At 52.1% G+C, this 17,018-nt stretch overlaps 1 protein-coding gene and 1 long non-coding RNA gene across 4 annotated transcripts in view; one reads left to right on the forward strand and one right to left on the reverse strand.

Annotated features, from left to right (window-relative positions):
- UBL7 (ubiquitin like 7) lies at positions 1-12,147 on the forward strand. 3 transcript variants are annotated; one of them, XM_037502115.2, is made up of 11 exons: positions 1-44; positions 1,346-1,558; positions 2,301-2,420; positions 5,828-5,910; positions 6,681-6,765; positions 7,322-7,379; positions 8,097-8,230; positions 8,487-8,536; positions 8,728-8,895; positions 9,480-9,602; positions 11,900-12,147. In XM_037502115.2, exons 1-11 carry the CDS (start codon positions 5-7, stop codon positions 12,035-12,037), a joined length of 1,212 nt encoding a protein of 403 aa, XP_037358012.2. In that variant the 5' UTR covers positions 1-4; the 3' UTR covers positions 12,038-12,147. The 3 variants fall into 3 exon arrangements, with proteins under 3 accessions (XP_037358012.2, XP_037358013.1, XP_037358010.2); XM_037502116.2 differs by lacking the exon at positions 1-44 and adding an exon at positions 51-94; XM_037502113.2 differs by lacking the exon at positions 1-44 and adding an exon at positions 167-360.
- Positions 10,934-17,018, reverse strand: part of LOC129146670 (uncharacterized) — a 15,896-nt gene continuing 9,811 nt past the window's right edge. The window contains exon 4 of the long non-coding RNA XR_008553692.1: positions 10,934-14,747. This is a non-coding gene — a long non-coding RNA (uncharacterized LOC129146670). The remainder of the gene's footprint in view (positions 14,748-17,018) is intronic.

The raw sequence follows: 17,018 nt of genomic DNA on the forward strand, positions 1-17,018 counted from the left end.
CAGAATGCAGCGCGGAGCTTCCGGCTTCCGGCGAGAAGCCCGGAGTGAGTGTTTACACCGGCGGCTCTGCGGCCGGGTTCCTTCCGCGGGACGGGTGAGGGCGCCGGGCTCCTGTCTCGCGGGCCCCACGACCCCCCGCGCGGCCTCCGCGGGGTCGACTCGTTAGCGGGGCCCAGGGGAGCAGTGGGGTCGCGCCAGAGCGCGTCATTGTGTCGCGCCTCGCTCTCTGTGATCTTGGGCCGGGGACTGCAGCTTTCTGGTCTCAGCCCCGGTGTCCAGTTTGTGGGCGTCGGGGGCGCGCGGGGGGTTAAGTGAGATGTGATGTGTGCAAGGGCGCTCCCTCCCCTGGCGTGAACTGAGGTGGGAGTTCCCTTGAGGATGCCTTAGGGCTCAGTCTGGTGTTTCTCCTCTACCCGAGGCCTTTCGGGAGGACATTCTCTGACCCTCAGAAGTTCCGATGCACTCTCTGGGCCCCCTGTGTGCCACACGTGGGGGCGCTGAAGGCGGACACGTCTGGCCTTTGTTTTCATGGGCCTGTTTCAGAAGGGGATGGGGAGGTTGAAAGTCAATAGGTCTATGTAACCCTTGGCTCAGCAGCAGAGGAGAGGGAGGGGGTGGAATAGGGACAGCAGGGAAAGGGCAGAGGGGATTGTATTTGGTTTGGTTTTGGTGGGAGTTTGCTAAGAGACCACAGAGGGAAGGGGAATGACTTGCAGAGTTAGCAGATGAGCAGAGGTGTTAAGTGGGGGAGAACTTTGTTTTGAATGGAAGTTTAGTGGGGGTGGACTTGAGTGCTGGAGAGGGTGAAACAACAGGGCAGGGCTCTCTGGGGGAGGGGGTTGTAGGCTGGCATAGGGAACAGATGTGAATGTTCTTGTAAGCCAGGCTGTGGGATTTAGAGTTATTCACAGGGGTGGAGGAGTTCTCAGCAGAGGACTTGAGCAGATCTGTGTGTTAAAATGGTGAAATGTGTAGCAGCATGGTATTTGACAGGGAGAGGTGAGAGGCAGGGAACTGTTCAAGCCAGAGTTGATGAAGACAATAAGGAGTGTAAATAAAGAGAGGGGGTTGGGTGATCTCATTAGAACCTCACAACTTTCTTATTAGATGGGATGGTATTTGACAAGGAATAGCAGAGGCCTAGAGAGCTGAAGCTCCTTACTGTCCATCTTTTAGGATGAGTGAAAAGAGAACACCAGATTCTAGTTCTGGCCTCTGGGTGCTACCTTCTGCGCTTTCCCAACAGTGTCATACTGAATTACCTCTCATTCAACCCATTGGTGGGGTGGGGATGGAGTAGGGTGGTGATCTGTCCTTTAACTATTGAGACTCTGTTTCTTTACAGGGAGAAAGAGAGAGCGGGAAAGAGAGAGGATGTCTCTCTCAGATTGGCACTTGGCGGTGAAGTTGGCTGACCAGCCACTTGCCCCAAAGTCTATTCTTCGGTTGCCAGAGACAGAGCTGGGAGAATACTCACTGGGGGGTTATAGTATTTCATTTCTGAAGCAGCTTATTGCTGGCAAATTGCAAGAGTCTGTTCCAGACCCTGAGCTGATTGGTGAGTCTCTGTGGCCTGGGGGTGGTGGTTGCTGCTCTTTTGGGAGAGGATACTTTTGGAATTACAAGGGTAAATTAAGAATTTGGGATTTGTTGCCTCAAAATGATCACACATCAGGGAAGTGAGTGTATTTGGGTGAATAGAACACAGATCATATAATAAAGCTATTGGTTGCTATTTCAGTTGTGCACTACACAGACCTGTTTTACACTAAGTTCCTCAATTATGTCAGTTGAATTCTTTCTCCAAGTGAGCAAGAATTTGGGGTGGTCTAGGGTAGAAGATGCTGGTAAGGAAACCCCAGCACATGGCATTTGATATGAGAATTAAGGAATGATCAGAAGGATTTTTATTTCTTTGTTTGGGGGGACAGCAGTAAAAAAGGAAAAGAAGATAGTAAGGCCATTCTAGGTAAAAGAAGAATTTAAATATTGATATAAACATATATAGCTGGGGATTCAACTGGCAAAAAATTGGTTTATCCTTTTTTGTTGTTGCATTTTCCCATTCATTTAAGTCAAGCAGTCCTCAGTGTTACGCTCTGGAGTTTTTTGTGGTTGATTCTGTATTTTATGAGTTTATATTCATTAACAGTTATTATTAAAATGTTTTAAACAAGAGCATGAAAAGCATGTACCATTCTTTAGCTATCTGTCCAATCCAGATAAGGTTCTTAGGAGACAGAAACCATCTAAATTGTTTTGAGGAACAAAATATAAGTGGACAGTTGTTTTTTTTAAAGACTTGATCTACTGTGGCCGGAAGTTAAAAGATGAACAGACCCTTGACTTCTATGGCATTCAGCCTGGGTCCACAGTCCATGTTCTGCGCAAGTCCTGGCCTGAACCTGATCAGAAACCAGGTGAGTGAGCGTTCACCGCGGAGATGAGCGTCTGTAACATCTGTAAGACTCGAACCCCGGTGAAACATTGGGGTAGTTTACTGAGATAGTGAGAGGGGATAGCTGTGTTACTTACTGGATTCGACCACATTTGATAAACAGGGACGTTTTGATCTTACTACAGACACACATCTGAATGGGTTTCTTTCTCTGCTTTTTAAGTTTGTTACTCACTGTTTTTTAATGGGGCAGGAAGATTGTGTCTCTTTAAACTCTTTTAGGTTAACAGTTTATTTTTCAATGAACTTTTGTCATCTTTTTGTTACTGTTGTTCTCATTAGGGAAAGGCCTGAAATTTCTTGTCCTCCTCTGACACTCTAGTTTGTTCTTTTTTTAGCAAATCTTCCCACAAACTGCCTCAGGCTGGGATTTTGTTCAGTCTGCTCACTCCTCTTGCTTTCCTGCTAATTTATTTTCCTGAAGCTGAAAATATTCTAACAGCATCCAAGTGAAAAAATGTACAGAGCCTCTCGTGTCTTCTTGATTTATTAATAAAAGGTGCTGCTTAGAATTCATAATTTGAATTTTGCATCTGTGTTTAAAAGCCTTGCTGAGGATAAAGCTGAACTGTACAAGGAGAATTAGTTTTTTTAAACTGTTGGATGCATTTTTATAATCTTTGTGATTGCTATGACTGATTCAGTTCTAAACATCATGGACATCCTCCAATAGAACGAGTGATTTCACATATCACCAACATCTACAGGCCGCTCATTGTGAGACTATAATGGATGAAGACAAAAACAAGATCCCTCTCATATCTGAACAGAGACAAAAACCTGAACATGTCCACACCATGACAGTGACCAAATAGCCCTCAAATCTGGCCGTTGTGACTACTCTTCTTTACCAGTTAGAGCTTTCTCTTTGCCCTAGTTTTCCTTCCTTTTAGATAAGATTATTAAGATACCCAATCATAAAATCACCCTGACTTTTTTTTTTTAATTTATTTATTTATGCACATAAGAACTGAGGTACAGGGTGGGGGTGGGGGTGTGAGGATCCACTAGAGACAGAGTGGGGAACAGAACAGGCAGGCTGACTGAAACACACTGCTGAGGGAGCAGTGGGTGAGTCAGGAGAGGTCTGCTGCGCCATATGGGTAGCCCCCTGGCCAGCCAGGGATGGAACATGTGCTGCAGAGAACATGTGCTGCGGATAGCTTCACAGTGCTGTGCTTAACCCCTTGTACCACCAGGGAGGCCGCACCCTGACTTCCTGACAGCATCCAATCCAGAACAAAACCCTACTTCCTAAAACTTCCCCCCAAGACACGCAGCCCAAACCCAAATCCTGTATGTCCTCTCTGATGTGCACTTACTGAGAAGTGGGAGGGGCATTGAGGGAGTGCTCTCTCCTTTCTGAACTTGTTCAACCATGTCCCTCTGGCCTTTGGCTGGAGGGCATTAGCAGAAGGAAAGTAACATTTGTTGCCTCAGGAGCCAGATTGTTTGTTTCTCTTTCATATCTCACTTAATCTTGACTGTGGCCCTGCTGGGTAATAGCATTTAATAGGTAAAGAAATTGATACTTCTTCAAGGTCACTACTTAGAAAATGAAGGGAAGAGCTGGGCTGTGAATTTAGGTTTTTCTGGCTCAAGAGCCCTTGTTCTTTCCACTGGGCTGACTGCCTGCCACTCCAAAGGATGACATTAGCTCAGAGACAACCGTAACTCTTAACTGCTTATCGACTTAATATATTAAGAGATCTTTTCCTCCTTCTACCTGGAAATTTATTTTTCAAACAAATGAACTTTTTACTGAAAGGTGAAAACAAACTTTTAGATCAGAAAAGAGACTGTTTTGTGACAGAATTTAAAATATTTCGTCCTAGAGTGCTCTTCTGAAAGGTAGCACATTGCTTGACCTCCCACTGGATTAGAACCTGTAGGTGGATTACAAATGCCTTCAGGACCCCACTTTGCCTGCTGTTTGGGAAGGGATAAGTACCCCGAGTTCCAGCCAGAAGAAGCGAGTTCTGTTCCTTCCAAGCTTCTTTTTATTCTTCTGTGACTTTGCCTGGAATGCCTTCTCTCCCCAGTATGCATCTGCTCTGCCTTGCATACCTGTCCCAGGTAGTTTCCCTGGAGACAGCATTGAGCCCCAGCCCCGCCTCCCAGAGAGTGCTTTCTGCCCCCGTATCCCTAGCACCCTTGCCGGCCTCCTCAGCATGATGCTCTGTGATTGTGTGTTTGCGTGTTGGATCTAGTTTTGTTTCTATTAATGACCCAAGGATTCTTTTGCGACAGGGACTCTGTTTCTTTGCAGTCCTGTGTCTTGACCCAAACCAAGCATGAAATAAATGCTTATAGATGTTGGTTGGATGAATAAAGTAGGTCATCTGCTGAAAATGAATGTTTTTCAAAAAACACTCCCCTCATGTTAGATGTGTAGGTAGGGATGTGGTTGCCACACTGAGCCCTGAGGGTTCCCCTAGCCTGGGGATGGTCCCTGTGGGGTTGCCAGTCCCCAGTAGCTGTCATAGGGACAGGTAACCACGCTTTTAAAAGTGTGACCCAGGGTGAACTTTCTACCTACTCCCCCTCCTGTTACCCAAATGTCTTCATCTATGAGATGGGCTGATATCCTACATAGTAAAGCAACAAAGCAAAAATGCTAAACTTTCCTGAATATATGAATCGTACTGTCCAAAGATCAAAAAGGAGCATTGGGCCCCAGCAACACACTTGCTGTGAGGCACTTGATGAAAGTTGAAGAGCCTACAAGTAGGTGTTGTCTTGGTCCTTCTTGTACTGAAATACACACACAGACACACACACACACACACACACACACACACACACAAAGGACAGAAGCTGGAAAGAAAATATCAAAGAGAAAACAGCTACCCCTGATTCTGTCACTTCTGAGTGCTGCCCTTTCCTTACCCCTTCCAGCCTCGAAACCCAGGCACACCGCCACCGTTACGCGGCTGTACTAGAGAAGGCACGTACATCTCTGTGTTCCGTTTCTTTCTCAACATACTGTGTCACCATAGCTCCCTGGTGTTCGGATGGCTTGCAGAACTTACTTTAAATCACTGCATAAAAGTCTGTGGAGTTCATTATACTGTCCTCCTTTCAAATGTAAGAAGTCAGAACTCCTGCAGTGGGGTATTGATTAGTGTCTTTCAAGTGGTAAGATTCACCTCTGCTGGACTCTGAATTTGTTTATCTTTTGAAGATGCTTGAAAGAGAGTGCAGTTTTCTTATCTGTGGCATAAATGGGTTTCTCACAAATGGGCACTCAAATTTTTCATGGGGTGATGAGGGCAGGGTACCTGCAGACCAGGCTGGACTTGGACCCATGCTGAAATGGTGTGACTGCACCCACCGCAGAGCCAGGGGTAACGTGTGTTTTGTCCCCAGAGCCTGTGGACAAAGTGGCTGCCCTGAGGGAGTTCCGGGTGCTGCACACCGCCCTGCACAGCAGCTCCTCCTACAGGGAGGCGGTGAGTGTGTCAGGTTGGGTGCTGGAGAGGGTGGGAAGGCTGGCGAGTGGAGGAGAGTGGGGGCTGGAAGCCCGTTGCCATGGCTACCAAGAGTTCCTTGGGGAGCTTTTGCCACGTCTGTGGGTCTCACCAGAGCCCCGTCTTCCCCCAAAGAGGCTCTCTCAGCCAGGTATTGTTGATTCCCTGTAATGCAAGATGCAATACTGGTCCCATGGAATGAATGTGGTAACAGCGAAGGAGCCACGGACTGTTTCTGCTGGGTTGCATCCCTTGACTTCACCTGAACTGCCTGCCCAGTGCTCCTTACCTGGCTTTCCTCGCTGGGAAAATGTGCTGATGCCTTTCTGTAGAAGCAAAATTAATACATACTGTGAATTTCCCAGTACGTCTGAATGGGAGGTGATCATTGTGTGGGGATCAAAAGGCTCTTTTCAGGATCTAGAGAAACGTTTGCTGTTGGACTTGTAATAAGAGCTTTTATTTTGGAAGCGTTGGAACTGTAGATGGGGGGCGAACCAGAGATTGAAGGTTTACTGTAGTCTTGCTCTTTCCTATTGTTTGTTTCCGCTCCAGTCAGCCATGATCTCAGAGAAGAAAGAGGCTCATCTGTTTCCTGGGGCTGTTGCATGGTGGTGGCTTATGTGCGGGCACTTAGAGGGCGGAAGTACTGCAGCAGAGGATGGGTGTCCGCCAGTGCACTGAGCTAGCTGGGGCGCTCAGAGTCCTTCCTCCCTCCATTCTCCCCCCGCTCCCCCCCAATTCTCTTGCAGGTCTTTAAGATGCTCAGCAACAAGGAATCTCTGGATCAGATCATCGTGGCCACCCCAGGCCTCAGCAGTGATCCCATTGCTCTTGGTAAGTGCAGGACCAAACTCGAAGGAATGGGGGTTTTGGAGAAGGCGTTCCCGGGAGAAGACAATGATCCTAAGGAGATGTTGACAGTCTTTTCAGAACCACTGGTCTTGTGGGGAGAGGGGGTAACCGAGATGTATTTCATATACCCAGCCCACCCAGGGCTGTCAGTCCTGCAGGGAAAGCACAGGCTAACCTCAAAAGTGAGGGTGCGAGGCTGCCGGATGAGGGCATGGTTAGCCCAGACCATGGCCCCCGGGGAAGACTTCTGCACACCTTTCAGGATAAGGGAAGCCCCCGGAGACGTGGGGAAAGCCTGGCGTGTCAGCATTCAGTATGCAGCTTAAGTGCAGGGGAGAGGTGGGCAGCAGGGGCAAAGGTGGGGTGCACTTGGGTTGTGCCGTGTGGCACTTGGTTTCCTCCAGTTCTCACGAGTGCCGCGTCCTCGATGAGCTAGTGGCTCTGAGGCTGAACCCTCTTGGGTCTGTGGCCCGCAGCTCCAGCCCTCCCGAGGCTGGCTAGATTTCTGGTCTCTCAGGTAAGCCCCATTCTCCTCCAGGGGTTCTCCAGGACAAGGATCTCTTCTCTGTCTTTGCTGATCCCAACATGCTGGATACGTAAGTGTAGCCATCTTATTTCAGGGTACCCTCCCTCCCCGCCCCCCCCCCTTCGGTTGGGCTGGAAACCTCATTGTTGTCCCGCATTTTCTCTTGGAGCCCCTCTCCCATGTGTCCCCGAGTCTCCCTTCTAAATATATTAGGAGGTGAGAAACAGCAGGGGAGCGATAGCACCCAGGGGCAGGGGCACGTGGAGATGTTCAGATGGAGCAGGGCTCTGAGTGGGTGGCTTTGCGGGCTGGGCTCAGTTTAGCTCTTTTCAGTACCTAGTAGAGAGCCTTTGGAGGATTTTTAGCTTGTTAAGCAGATACATAGGTCCTACGATTTTAGAGCTAGGCTGGAGAGTAGAAATGATGTCCCCTTATTTTGCAAGCTCAGAAAACAGCCCCACCCTGGGAAGAGAGGGTCCTGTCAAAGGTTGTCCAGGGAAGCAGAGATGGAGTGGAGACCAGAGGCTGACCTCTGAGCCTCCCAGATGGTATATGTCCCATCGTGCCTTGAGGAGGGGAAGGTGAGGTATTTGCAGTGGAGGCCAGAACTGAAGGGTGGAGGGCAGAGCAGCAGGAGGACAAAGCCCATTGGAGGGAGGTGCTGGAGACAGATTTCCGTGCAGGCACAGGCATAGTGACGGGTGTGCGGGGGCTCCCCAGAACTCCTGTTGCAGCTGGGGTTCTCTGACCTTCTAGTCACCTAGGTTTCTTCCTGTCTCTGTTGCAGGTTGGTGCCTGCTCACCCGGCTCTGGTCAATGCCATTGTCCTGGTCCTGCACTCGGTGGCAGGGAGCACCCCCTTGCCAGGGGCCGACTCCTCTTCCCGGAGCATGCCCTCCAGCTCGTACCGGGACATGCCAGGTGAGCCCCAAGAGAGCCTCAGCTTTGGCCCCCGAAGGGTGGGCAGAGGCCCAGGGATTTGCTTTACTCAGCAGCTATGTATAGCGCTGGCAGAGGGTGTTCCTTGGGAACTCTCGGTTTGAGTCAGGGAGTGCATCTGTCCTGTAATTTTCCAAGGGGAGAGAGGAAAATAGGAATTTGGAGAGTATTTGAGCTGAGATTCTGGAGCTCCGCCTGTGCCTTTCTGTTCTTCCTGAAATCTGTTCTCCTCCTCCAGGTGGCTTCCTGTTTGAAGGGCTCTCTGATGACGAGGATGACTTTCACCCTGTAAGTGGCCTGGCTGCCTGCCCTTTGAGGGAGATGTGTAGTACCCCCAGGCTGGGAGGTGGTCATAGGCCTTTTGGGGGCCAAGTCTCGCTTGGGAAGTCTCCCCAGAACTGTTCTTATCACAGGGGGTGGGGTTCATCTGAGAACCTCATTGTGTCCCCTCCCTGATTCTGGGCACCTCCTTTCCCCAGAGTGCCAGATCCACACCATCCAGCAGCACTCCCAGCTCCCGTCCAGCTTCCCTGGGGTACAGTGGCGCTGCCGGACCCCGACCCATCACCCAGAGCGAGCTGGCCACCGCTCTGGCCCTGGCCAGCACTCCGGAGAGCAGCTCTCACACCCCGACTCCTGGCACCCAGGTATGGTGAGAGGGCTGGAAGATCGGGGCCTGAAGGTCAGTGAAGACTGGGCCCCAGGGGCAGAGCTCCCCAGGGGTAGAGTGGCTTACCTTGCTGATCTGACTGGAGCGGTCTGGTTGGCGCTGAGCTCTGCCTGGAGCCTTGGGGGGTGTCCCACTGCAGCTCTGACATCCCCCCACTTACCTCTGGGGCTCAGAGCCTGGAGTCTAGCGTGGTCCCGATGACTCCTAGGAGTTCAGAATGTCCCCTCCCCAGTGTGCCCTCACCTCTGAAAGTGACCAGACATTGCAGGTCTAAATGTTCCTGAGGATGGTCAGTCCAGCTTCCAAGGCCATCTCTCCTAGCGCTCGGGTCCTAGGCTGGGTCAGGGGACTCAATTCCATTTCCCTGCAGTGAAGGAGAATGGAATCATCCCTGCATAGAGAGCTTTTAAGTTCTTCTGAATGATTATCTCATGCACACCCCTTGTTGGGAGGCAGTAGTTGGGCACCCCAAGGCATGATGGGGTGATGTGACAGCAGTGGGAGCAGTCTGGGAGAAACGGATGGCTCTGAGGGTGGCGCTGACCACTGGTTTGTCTCTAGGGTCATTCCTCAGGGACCTCACCAATGTCCTCCAGTGTCCAGTCAGGGACACCCATCACTAATGACCTCTTCAGCCAAGCCCTACAACACGCCCTGCAGGCCTCCGGGCAGCCCAGCCTTCAGGTCAGTCTCCCGCTCTCCTGTCCATGCGCCTTGAGTGCCTTTAGATATTGAGCTTTTGTCTGCTCTCTGGAGGGCCTTCCCACATGGCATGCTGCGCTTGAGGAGTCCCCAGAGCCTGGCAGAGTGACAGGAGAGGGTGTTCCCACCAAGGGCAGCTGTCCCTGCAGCAGGGACCATGCTGGATGGCACTGACACCTGGCTTGGGCGCTAACTGAGTTTAGTCAGGAGTCATTTAGTCACTCCATGAGCACCGGCTGAGCATGGAGTAGGCATAACCGGGCCTGGGTCTGGCTGTTGGGGCAGAGATGAGTCTGTTCTTATCCTGCCGTGGAGGGGCACGGGGCGGTTCCTGCTCCAGGGGGAGCAAAGGGCCTTGAGGTAAGGGCCTGGGTCAGACATGACATTCCTAAGGAAGGGCTGTTTGCACTGACTGTCAGAGCCAGCTAGAGGTTGGCCAGGTGAGGAAGGGGCTGTTTAAGGGGGTGTCCACACAGGAAGAACGATCTGTTTAAACAGCTGAGTGGAGTCTATGTGACATACGCAAGACTACAGGCCAGAAAGCAGTGCGTAGCGTCCTGAGGTTGGCTAGAGAAAAGGAGAGCGGGAACTTGAGTGTGAGGGCCTGGAGCCTGGGCCCAGGAGGTTAGACCTGATCTGCCAGTCACCAGGGAGCCAGGGCAGGTTCAGGCAGGAGCTCCGCCATCCACGGTGCTTCATGGAAAGGTCACCCTGGCAGCTGAATACAAGACCCAAGGGCTCAGTGCTTCCTGCTTGTCGCCAGGTACCAGCTGTTTCTCTGCTCTGTCCTTTACTCCTCGCAGTGGGCCGGGGGAGGAGAGGGCACCATTCCAGGAACTTGTCCAGGGCCGTAAAGCCAGCAGTGTTGGAGGCAGGGTTCGAGCTCATGCTCGCGCTAATGGCGTGCTCTCCCCCAAATGGCCCTGGGGCCAGTGAGGGGAACAGGACCCCCAGACAGCTTTCTTTCCATGCCTTCATCTTCCCCAGCTCAGTGCCCGGGCACTGTGCTCCCCAGCCCAGCAGTGTTCGCGCCCTCTACCTGGCCTGTGATGTGAGTCTAGGGTGGTTTGTGTGATTTCTTAAAAACCCTCCCCATCCTACTCTTGCCTGCCTGCCTCTCTGAATTTGCATTTCTTCCCACGGCCTTCTCCTTCCCACATGTGAACGTGCCACTTTTCCTGCATTGTGCATGTCCTCCTTGGTGAGAGAGAGATGCTAGTGAGACTATGAAAGCACTAGAAGAAAACATGGGGAATGTCTTTAAACCCTTACAGTAGAGAAGGCCTTGAAAGGCAACATCTAAGAGCCATTAAATAAAGTAATAAATTTTGAATTCATGAAAGTGACAATTTCTGTTCAGCAAACCAGCCGGCCAGCCAAATACACAGAAATAAGAGGCAAGATCTGTAGCATTCATCGAAGGCCAACATCTCCCTGACACGTAGACGTTCTAGGAACTTAGGACCAACAACTCCAGAGAAAAACAGACTATTTCAGGAAAAGGAAGTTCCGGTGACTCTTAAGGTGGATAATTCCTTGCAGTCCCATTTCTCAGAATTGATCCTAGAGATGTGTGGACATGTAGAACACGACATCTGTGAAGGCAGCGTTATTTGTCATGGCAGGAGATTGGAGGTGCCCCGTTAGGGTCCATTTCAGAACTTCGGCAGCTTGGAATATCACACACTCAGGACTTCATGTACTAGCAGGGAGTGGTCTCCAGGGTGTGTGGATTTTTGTTAAAAAGGGTGGGGCTAGATATAGAGAGGAGTGCAAAAAAAGAGTTCCTGTCAGTTAATCTGAGCAGTCCATGCATGTTTCTATTCCTCGGGGAAATAAAAGCACTTACGTGTGGTGGGGTGAGGGGTGAGAGTCAGGCTTCCACTCTCTAGTATGGTCATTGCCAGAACTAATTTGAAAATTTGTCCCCCTCCGGGGAGAGGGTGGTGGTGGTGGTGGTGGTGGGGTGTGTGTGTGTGTGTGTGTGTGTGTGTGTCCCCACATAGGCGCAGGAAGTAATTTAATTGTTTGAAATTTAGGTAAGTCATTTGTGCTTTCTCTTTGATCTTTCTGTTAAAGTTTTTCCTTTTTTAATGAGAAACTTTTATTCTCTGAACCCTTGAGCTTTCTCGTTTTTCTGGAGGCCCCTTGTTTGGGGGTGTTTTCACAGCTTTGCCGTGGGAACTCGGCTTCCTCACACTCTGAAAGGACAGACCTAACCAAAGGAGTCTCCGTTGGGGCCCAGCTAACAGTGTCTGCCTGGTCCTGTCTTTCTACAGAGCCAGTGGCAACCCCAGCTGCAGCAGCTGCGTGACATGGGCATCCAGGACGATGAGCTGAGTCTGCGGGCCCTGCAGGCCACCGGTGGGGACATCCAGGCGGCCCTGGAGCTCATCTTTGCTGGAGGAGCCCCATGAACTCTATGCTCCTCCTGCGCTCCCAGCTAACTGCCAGGCAGCTGCCCATGCGGGGGCACTCCTAAAGGTGCCCCCATCTCTCCTCTCCCCAATACATCTTGTGATCGACTGCTTTGTCCATGCCTGGCTCTCTGGCTGGTCTGAGTTGGCGGGGAAGTATGGTGTGTGGGCTTTGCTGTCAAAGGGGCGCTGTGGCATCATGGAGCAGGCCTGGGCCCCAGGCAGAGAATTTTAGAACCACTTCACGGCTGCTGTGTGACACCCACATTCACTTTCTGGAGACTCTTTTTCCCGTCATAGCCCTGGCCTTTTGGTGCTCTGGGTGGTGGCCTCCTCAGGACGTGCCCTGCAGCAGGGCTATTGCCAGGTCTTCAGGGTGGTGCTGGGTTAGAGCTCAGGCCATAAGAGGCTTGTGCTTCTGAGATGACCACAGTCTGGGGAGTGGCCAGGTGCACTTTGTGGGGGTGCAGGGAGGGCAGCTTGCCTTCATCATTCCCTCTCTCGAAGGTTTCCGGAAGATTCCCTGTGCCTCCCTGGCCTAGCCCCACCTGGTGTTCCTTGATGCCTACTCTGTAGTCATGCCAGAATCCAGGCCTCAGCGCTACGCCAGGAGGCAGGGCCCTCTTCTCAGTCCCAGAGGCATGGATTCAAGAGCAGTTAAGTAATAATATCAAAACACCACCACCTGAACAGGGCCCAGTTTTCATATGGAAGAGAGGGCACCAGCCCCAGGCTGCTGCTCCATCTGCCCGAGCCTCGTTTCCCCTGGCACAGCGCTCCCTGCCATGCTGCCATGTAGACATGGCCAAGTTCAGCAGTGGATTTCGTGTGCTTTAAATACTTTGTCAGAGGAAAAAACCCTTCCCGTCAGATGGTGTTGCAGCAGAAAGGCATTCTGAGGTGACCCTGTGCCCTGAGCTCCTGGTGGACGTTCAGTGCAGCATCTGCCGGTGCAGTCATTTGGCTTCACTTGTCACCTCCTGGGCCTAGAGGCTTACCGGTGCTGAGCACAGCCTTCTCTGTCCGATGGTGCGCTCACACGGTTCCCCGTGACTCCTTTCTGCCTGAGGGACTGCCCAGAGCAGGCCTCCCCCTCTGCTCCATTAGGGCTCCAGAGACTTGAGGAGAGTAGTTTTGCTTTGCCCTTTGACCTGGCCTGGCTTTGGTCCCCAGCATGTCCTGTCCTTCAGAATGACCTCCAGTTCATCAGCTATCCTCAAGGGAGGTGCTCGGGGAGGGAGCCCACCCTTCCAGAGAGGGCCCAAGCAGCACATTGTTCTTTCCTTCCAGAGAACGAAAAGTCTCTGCATAGCCTCAATCCCAGAATTAATGTCGGGAGGTGTTTGCCTTGGCAGCAAAGACTCGGCCCTCACCAGACCTCTTGGTGCCTTGGGGGCCTGCTGGAGCCCAGCTGCCTGCTGTGGTTCAGGGCAAAGACCAGCAAACTCTGTCTTCGAACCCCTGTGTCTTGCTTGTTTGCGGTGTAGACAAAGGCCAGTTCCATCCTCATGGGCCTGCCTTGGCCAAATGGGGCTGACGCAGCCTTTCCTGTCCCCAGGATCCCGCCTGCCTAGAGCTGGTTTCCATTCTGTGGCAACTCGTACCCTGCCCCTGGGGACTACCTTCAAAGGCATTTGGGTTACCCTGCCTATCCCTGGAACTGACCCCCAAATACCAGTTCCACTGCTTCCCAGAATCGAGCCACCCCCCGGTTTCCTTTTCCCTTCTTTGTCAGCTCTTTCCTCCAGGGGCTTGGCAAGCTGACTTTGCTTCCTGTGACCCTGTGTTAAATACTAGTGCGTTGCGTCTAATGGGTGCCCCCACTGCGCCTGGGGCTTTCCATGGGCCAAGGACTCCTTTCTCACCATTCTCCCCTTCTCCCTTTCAAAAATGCCCACTCAGTCTCGGCTCCGTGCCAGGACAGACTGTGGGAGCCTGGTTCCCACAGGGCCCTGGCCCTGGGAAGACAGACGGATGTGTTTGCACCAAAGCCTTAGGAGGCAGGGCAAGTGCAGTGGGCTTGGCGCTCACGGGACGGGGTGCTGTGGGCTGGGGTTAGGTGTGCGTGTCGCACTTGTGAGATCTTGGAGACGACAGCATCTAAACTGAGGCGTGAAGGGTGGGAGGTGGGCAGGATGGGGTACATGCCAGGGGGCTGGAGTCGGAGAGCAGGGCTCCTGCAGCCTGTGTGTCAGGGTGGATTTTGAGGTAGGCAGGGGCTAGATCATGTCAAGGCGTGAAAGGAGTTTGGCGTGGCCCTAGAGACAGGGTAGTCTGGGGAATTGGAATCAGGAGAGGGGCAGGTGTGTGACTAGATGGGAAAACGGGGCGTGTGAGGAAGGCCGTGAAGAAACTGATCCCCTTGGAACGAATAGAGGTGGCAGGGGAAGAGGAGTGGTAGGCAGAGGGGTCACATCTTGGGGTTACATCTTGGGAAAGGTGATGGAGGAACCTCAAGCTTCAGAGAGGTGAAGTCGGCAGCCGGCGGTCTCGGTCAGGCAATGGACACGTTGGTCTTAGAAGCTCAGGTTTGTCTCATGGCAAAGCTGGCATCCTTCCCAGCGTTCCCGTGGCCTTCGAGCGTGGAATGGGCTGATCAGGCCAGGAGCTTGGACCTTATCCTGAGGGCAGAGAGCTCCCCTTGGATGGCTTGACAGGGCAGCGGGGGACGAGCTTCACGTGTGACCATCCTCTGACAGCTGCGTGGAGGCTGCGTTTGTGGGAAGTGAGACTGGGTGTGGGAGGCCAGCTAGGGGGCTCGCTGCCTCCAGATGGGACGCGGTGGGGGCCCGGGCTGGAGCTGCAGCAGGGGGCTGGGTGGAGGGAGGATGCGAGATGTGAAAGACAAACCAGATCTGGGGGGCGAGCAAGCAGGCAGGATGTGCGTGGGTTGATGGCGGTTAGGACTGGGAATGCAACACCAGTTTTGGGCAACTTGAGCTGGAGGTGCCGTGGACGGTGGGGGTGGGGGGAGGGGCATCTCGTTCATGAATTTGGTTTGGATAGTTCTAGACTGTAGATAATGAGCAGGAAGTTTTAAGTTGGCTATTAGGCCTGTGTCCTGTGAGAGGGAAATTTAACTTTTTAGGGAACGGTGGAGGAGAGGGGACACCCACTAAGAAGTTCAACTTTATAGGACATGAGGACTGAGTGGTGTGGAACACGGAAAGGGGGGGCTCTGCTGCTTCTGGGAAGGCCAGAGCAAGAGTGGTCCAAACTGACGGAGTGGAGGAGTGGAAGAAACTGACAAAGGGGATGTGGTGAGCCTTGTGATATCCCACAGAGAAGCCCAGAACAATGGCTGACCTTGAACTTAACCAGTTTGAGCCACGGTGACTTGGGGGAGATGTTGCTTTGGAACCAGAGCCCAATCACAGAGGTTGAGACCTGAATAGGTGGGGGGCAGTGGAGGCAGGGAGGGCAGAGAGCTCTGGAGAACCTTGCGGGAGAGGAGTTGGAAAGAGGTGGTGGTGGTGGAAGGGAGATGGGATTGAGAATGAGCTTTTGCAGTTCAGCAGAGGTGAAGTTGGAATTGATCACGAGAACTTTTCTAGGAAGCTCGGGGGGAAAAATAGGAAGAGACCCCAAAATAGAATATGCAAATATGCAGAGATGGGTGAGTTCTGAACAGATCCCTTCTCCTGATATAACTCAGATTTGGCTGGGGTGGCATGGGCTGGGCTGGCACAGCTTGCTGGGCACATGGGCCCGGGTTCTGCTCCTCGCCTCAGTCCCATCTGGCCTGGGCCCCAGACCAAGCTTGCAGAGCCCTACCCTGAGGTGGCCTCTTGTTGCCTCTGCCACAGGCCTTGGCAGTGAATGTCTGGGGAAGATGTTTGGGTTTTTTTGGGGGGCCTCCCTCATTTGTTTACCCAGTGCCCCAGGCCCTGTCTCGCTCCACAATCACTACTGACAGGATTCAGCTTTTTCTGCTAGAAATGCCTTCTTCAGAGACCCAGGCACTGCCCTGCTCTGTCTTGGCAAAATTAGCTAACAGCAATGCAGTACAGTAGTGCTCATTTATCAAGCACCCTCTGTGCCAGTGATGGAGCTCGGCACTCACATATGCCACCTCAGTTGATCCTCTTAACAACCCTGAAAGTAGATATTATTATCCTCTTTTACAGATGAGTGCTTCCTGTTAACAGGATGTGCCTGTGCTGGGAAACTGGCCTTTCCAGGGCTTCGGTGGGACAGGATCAGCACGAGTCCATCACTGTACCCACCTGGGGCCTAGCTCCCTCTCAGGGGGGCTGAAGCGTCTGCTTACCGCTCGTCCTTCCAGGAAGTGGCTGCTCTTGGAAAGTCTTAGAGGGGAATCGGGCTTCTAAGTCAGACTGACCACGGTTTAGGGATTTTTTCCCCAGACAACCTAACCTTTTGGAAAATGTCCTGTTTCCCCCTCAATTTATGTAGTGAATACATCACAAGGTGTGCATCAGAGATGCCAGGGCACTCAGAGTTGAACTGGTGGGTATTCTAGATGACTGACAGCATCCTAACAATGAGGCAACCATAACAAAAAAAGGATAGGAACGGGGACAGTCCTGTAGTGGGCACTAGACAATAAATTGCTCTCGTGGGATGGAGCCACATCTTCCCCTCCTAGACTCAGATAGAAACTCCTAATATTTCTCAACACAGCGGCCCAGAAAGCCATTGTTGATGGTGGAGATTTGGCCCAAGCATGACCCCGGGCTGAGACCAATAGGAATTGACAGCCTGATGTCTCAGCCCAGTGCAGCCAGGCCTTTGGAGGAGCTGGAATCAGGAGCAAGAGGCCAGCCTTTCCAGCCCTTTACTGCTCAGCCACTCCTCCAGGTGTTAGTTCTCCAGGTTCAAGGTCCCATCTCTCACGCAGAGGGACAAAACCTGACTCCTGAGCACTTGGGGGGGTCTCAGTGAAAGTTCATTAAATGTCTGACTGATGACATTTAGGACTCAGCGAGGATGAGGGACTGAGTCTCATGAAGGACCTAGC

Source organism: Talpa occidentalis, unplaced genomic scaffold, assembly GCF_014898055.3.
Source record: "Talpa occidentalis isolate TD23 unplaced genomic scaffold, MPIMG_talOcc4v2.1 talOcc4.11, whole genome shotgun sequence".
In the NCBI taxonomy this organism is placed as follows: Eukaryota; Metazoa; Chordata; class Mammalia; order Eulipotyphla; family Talpidae; genus Talpa; species Talpa occidentalis.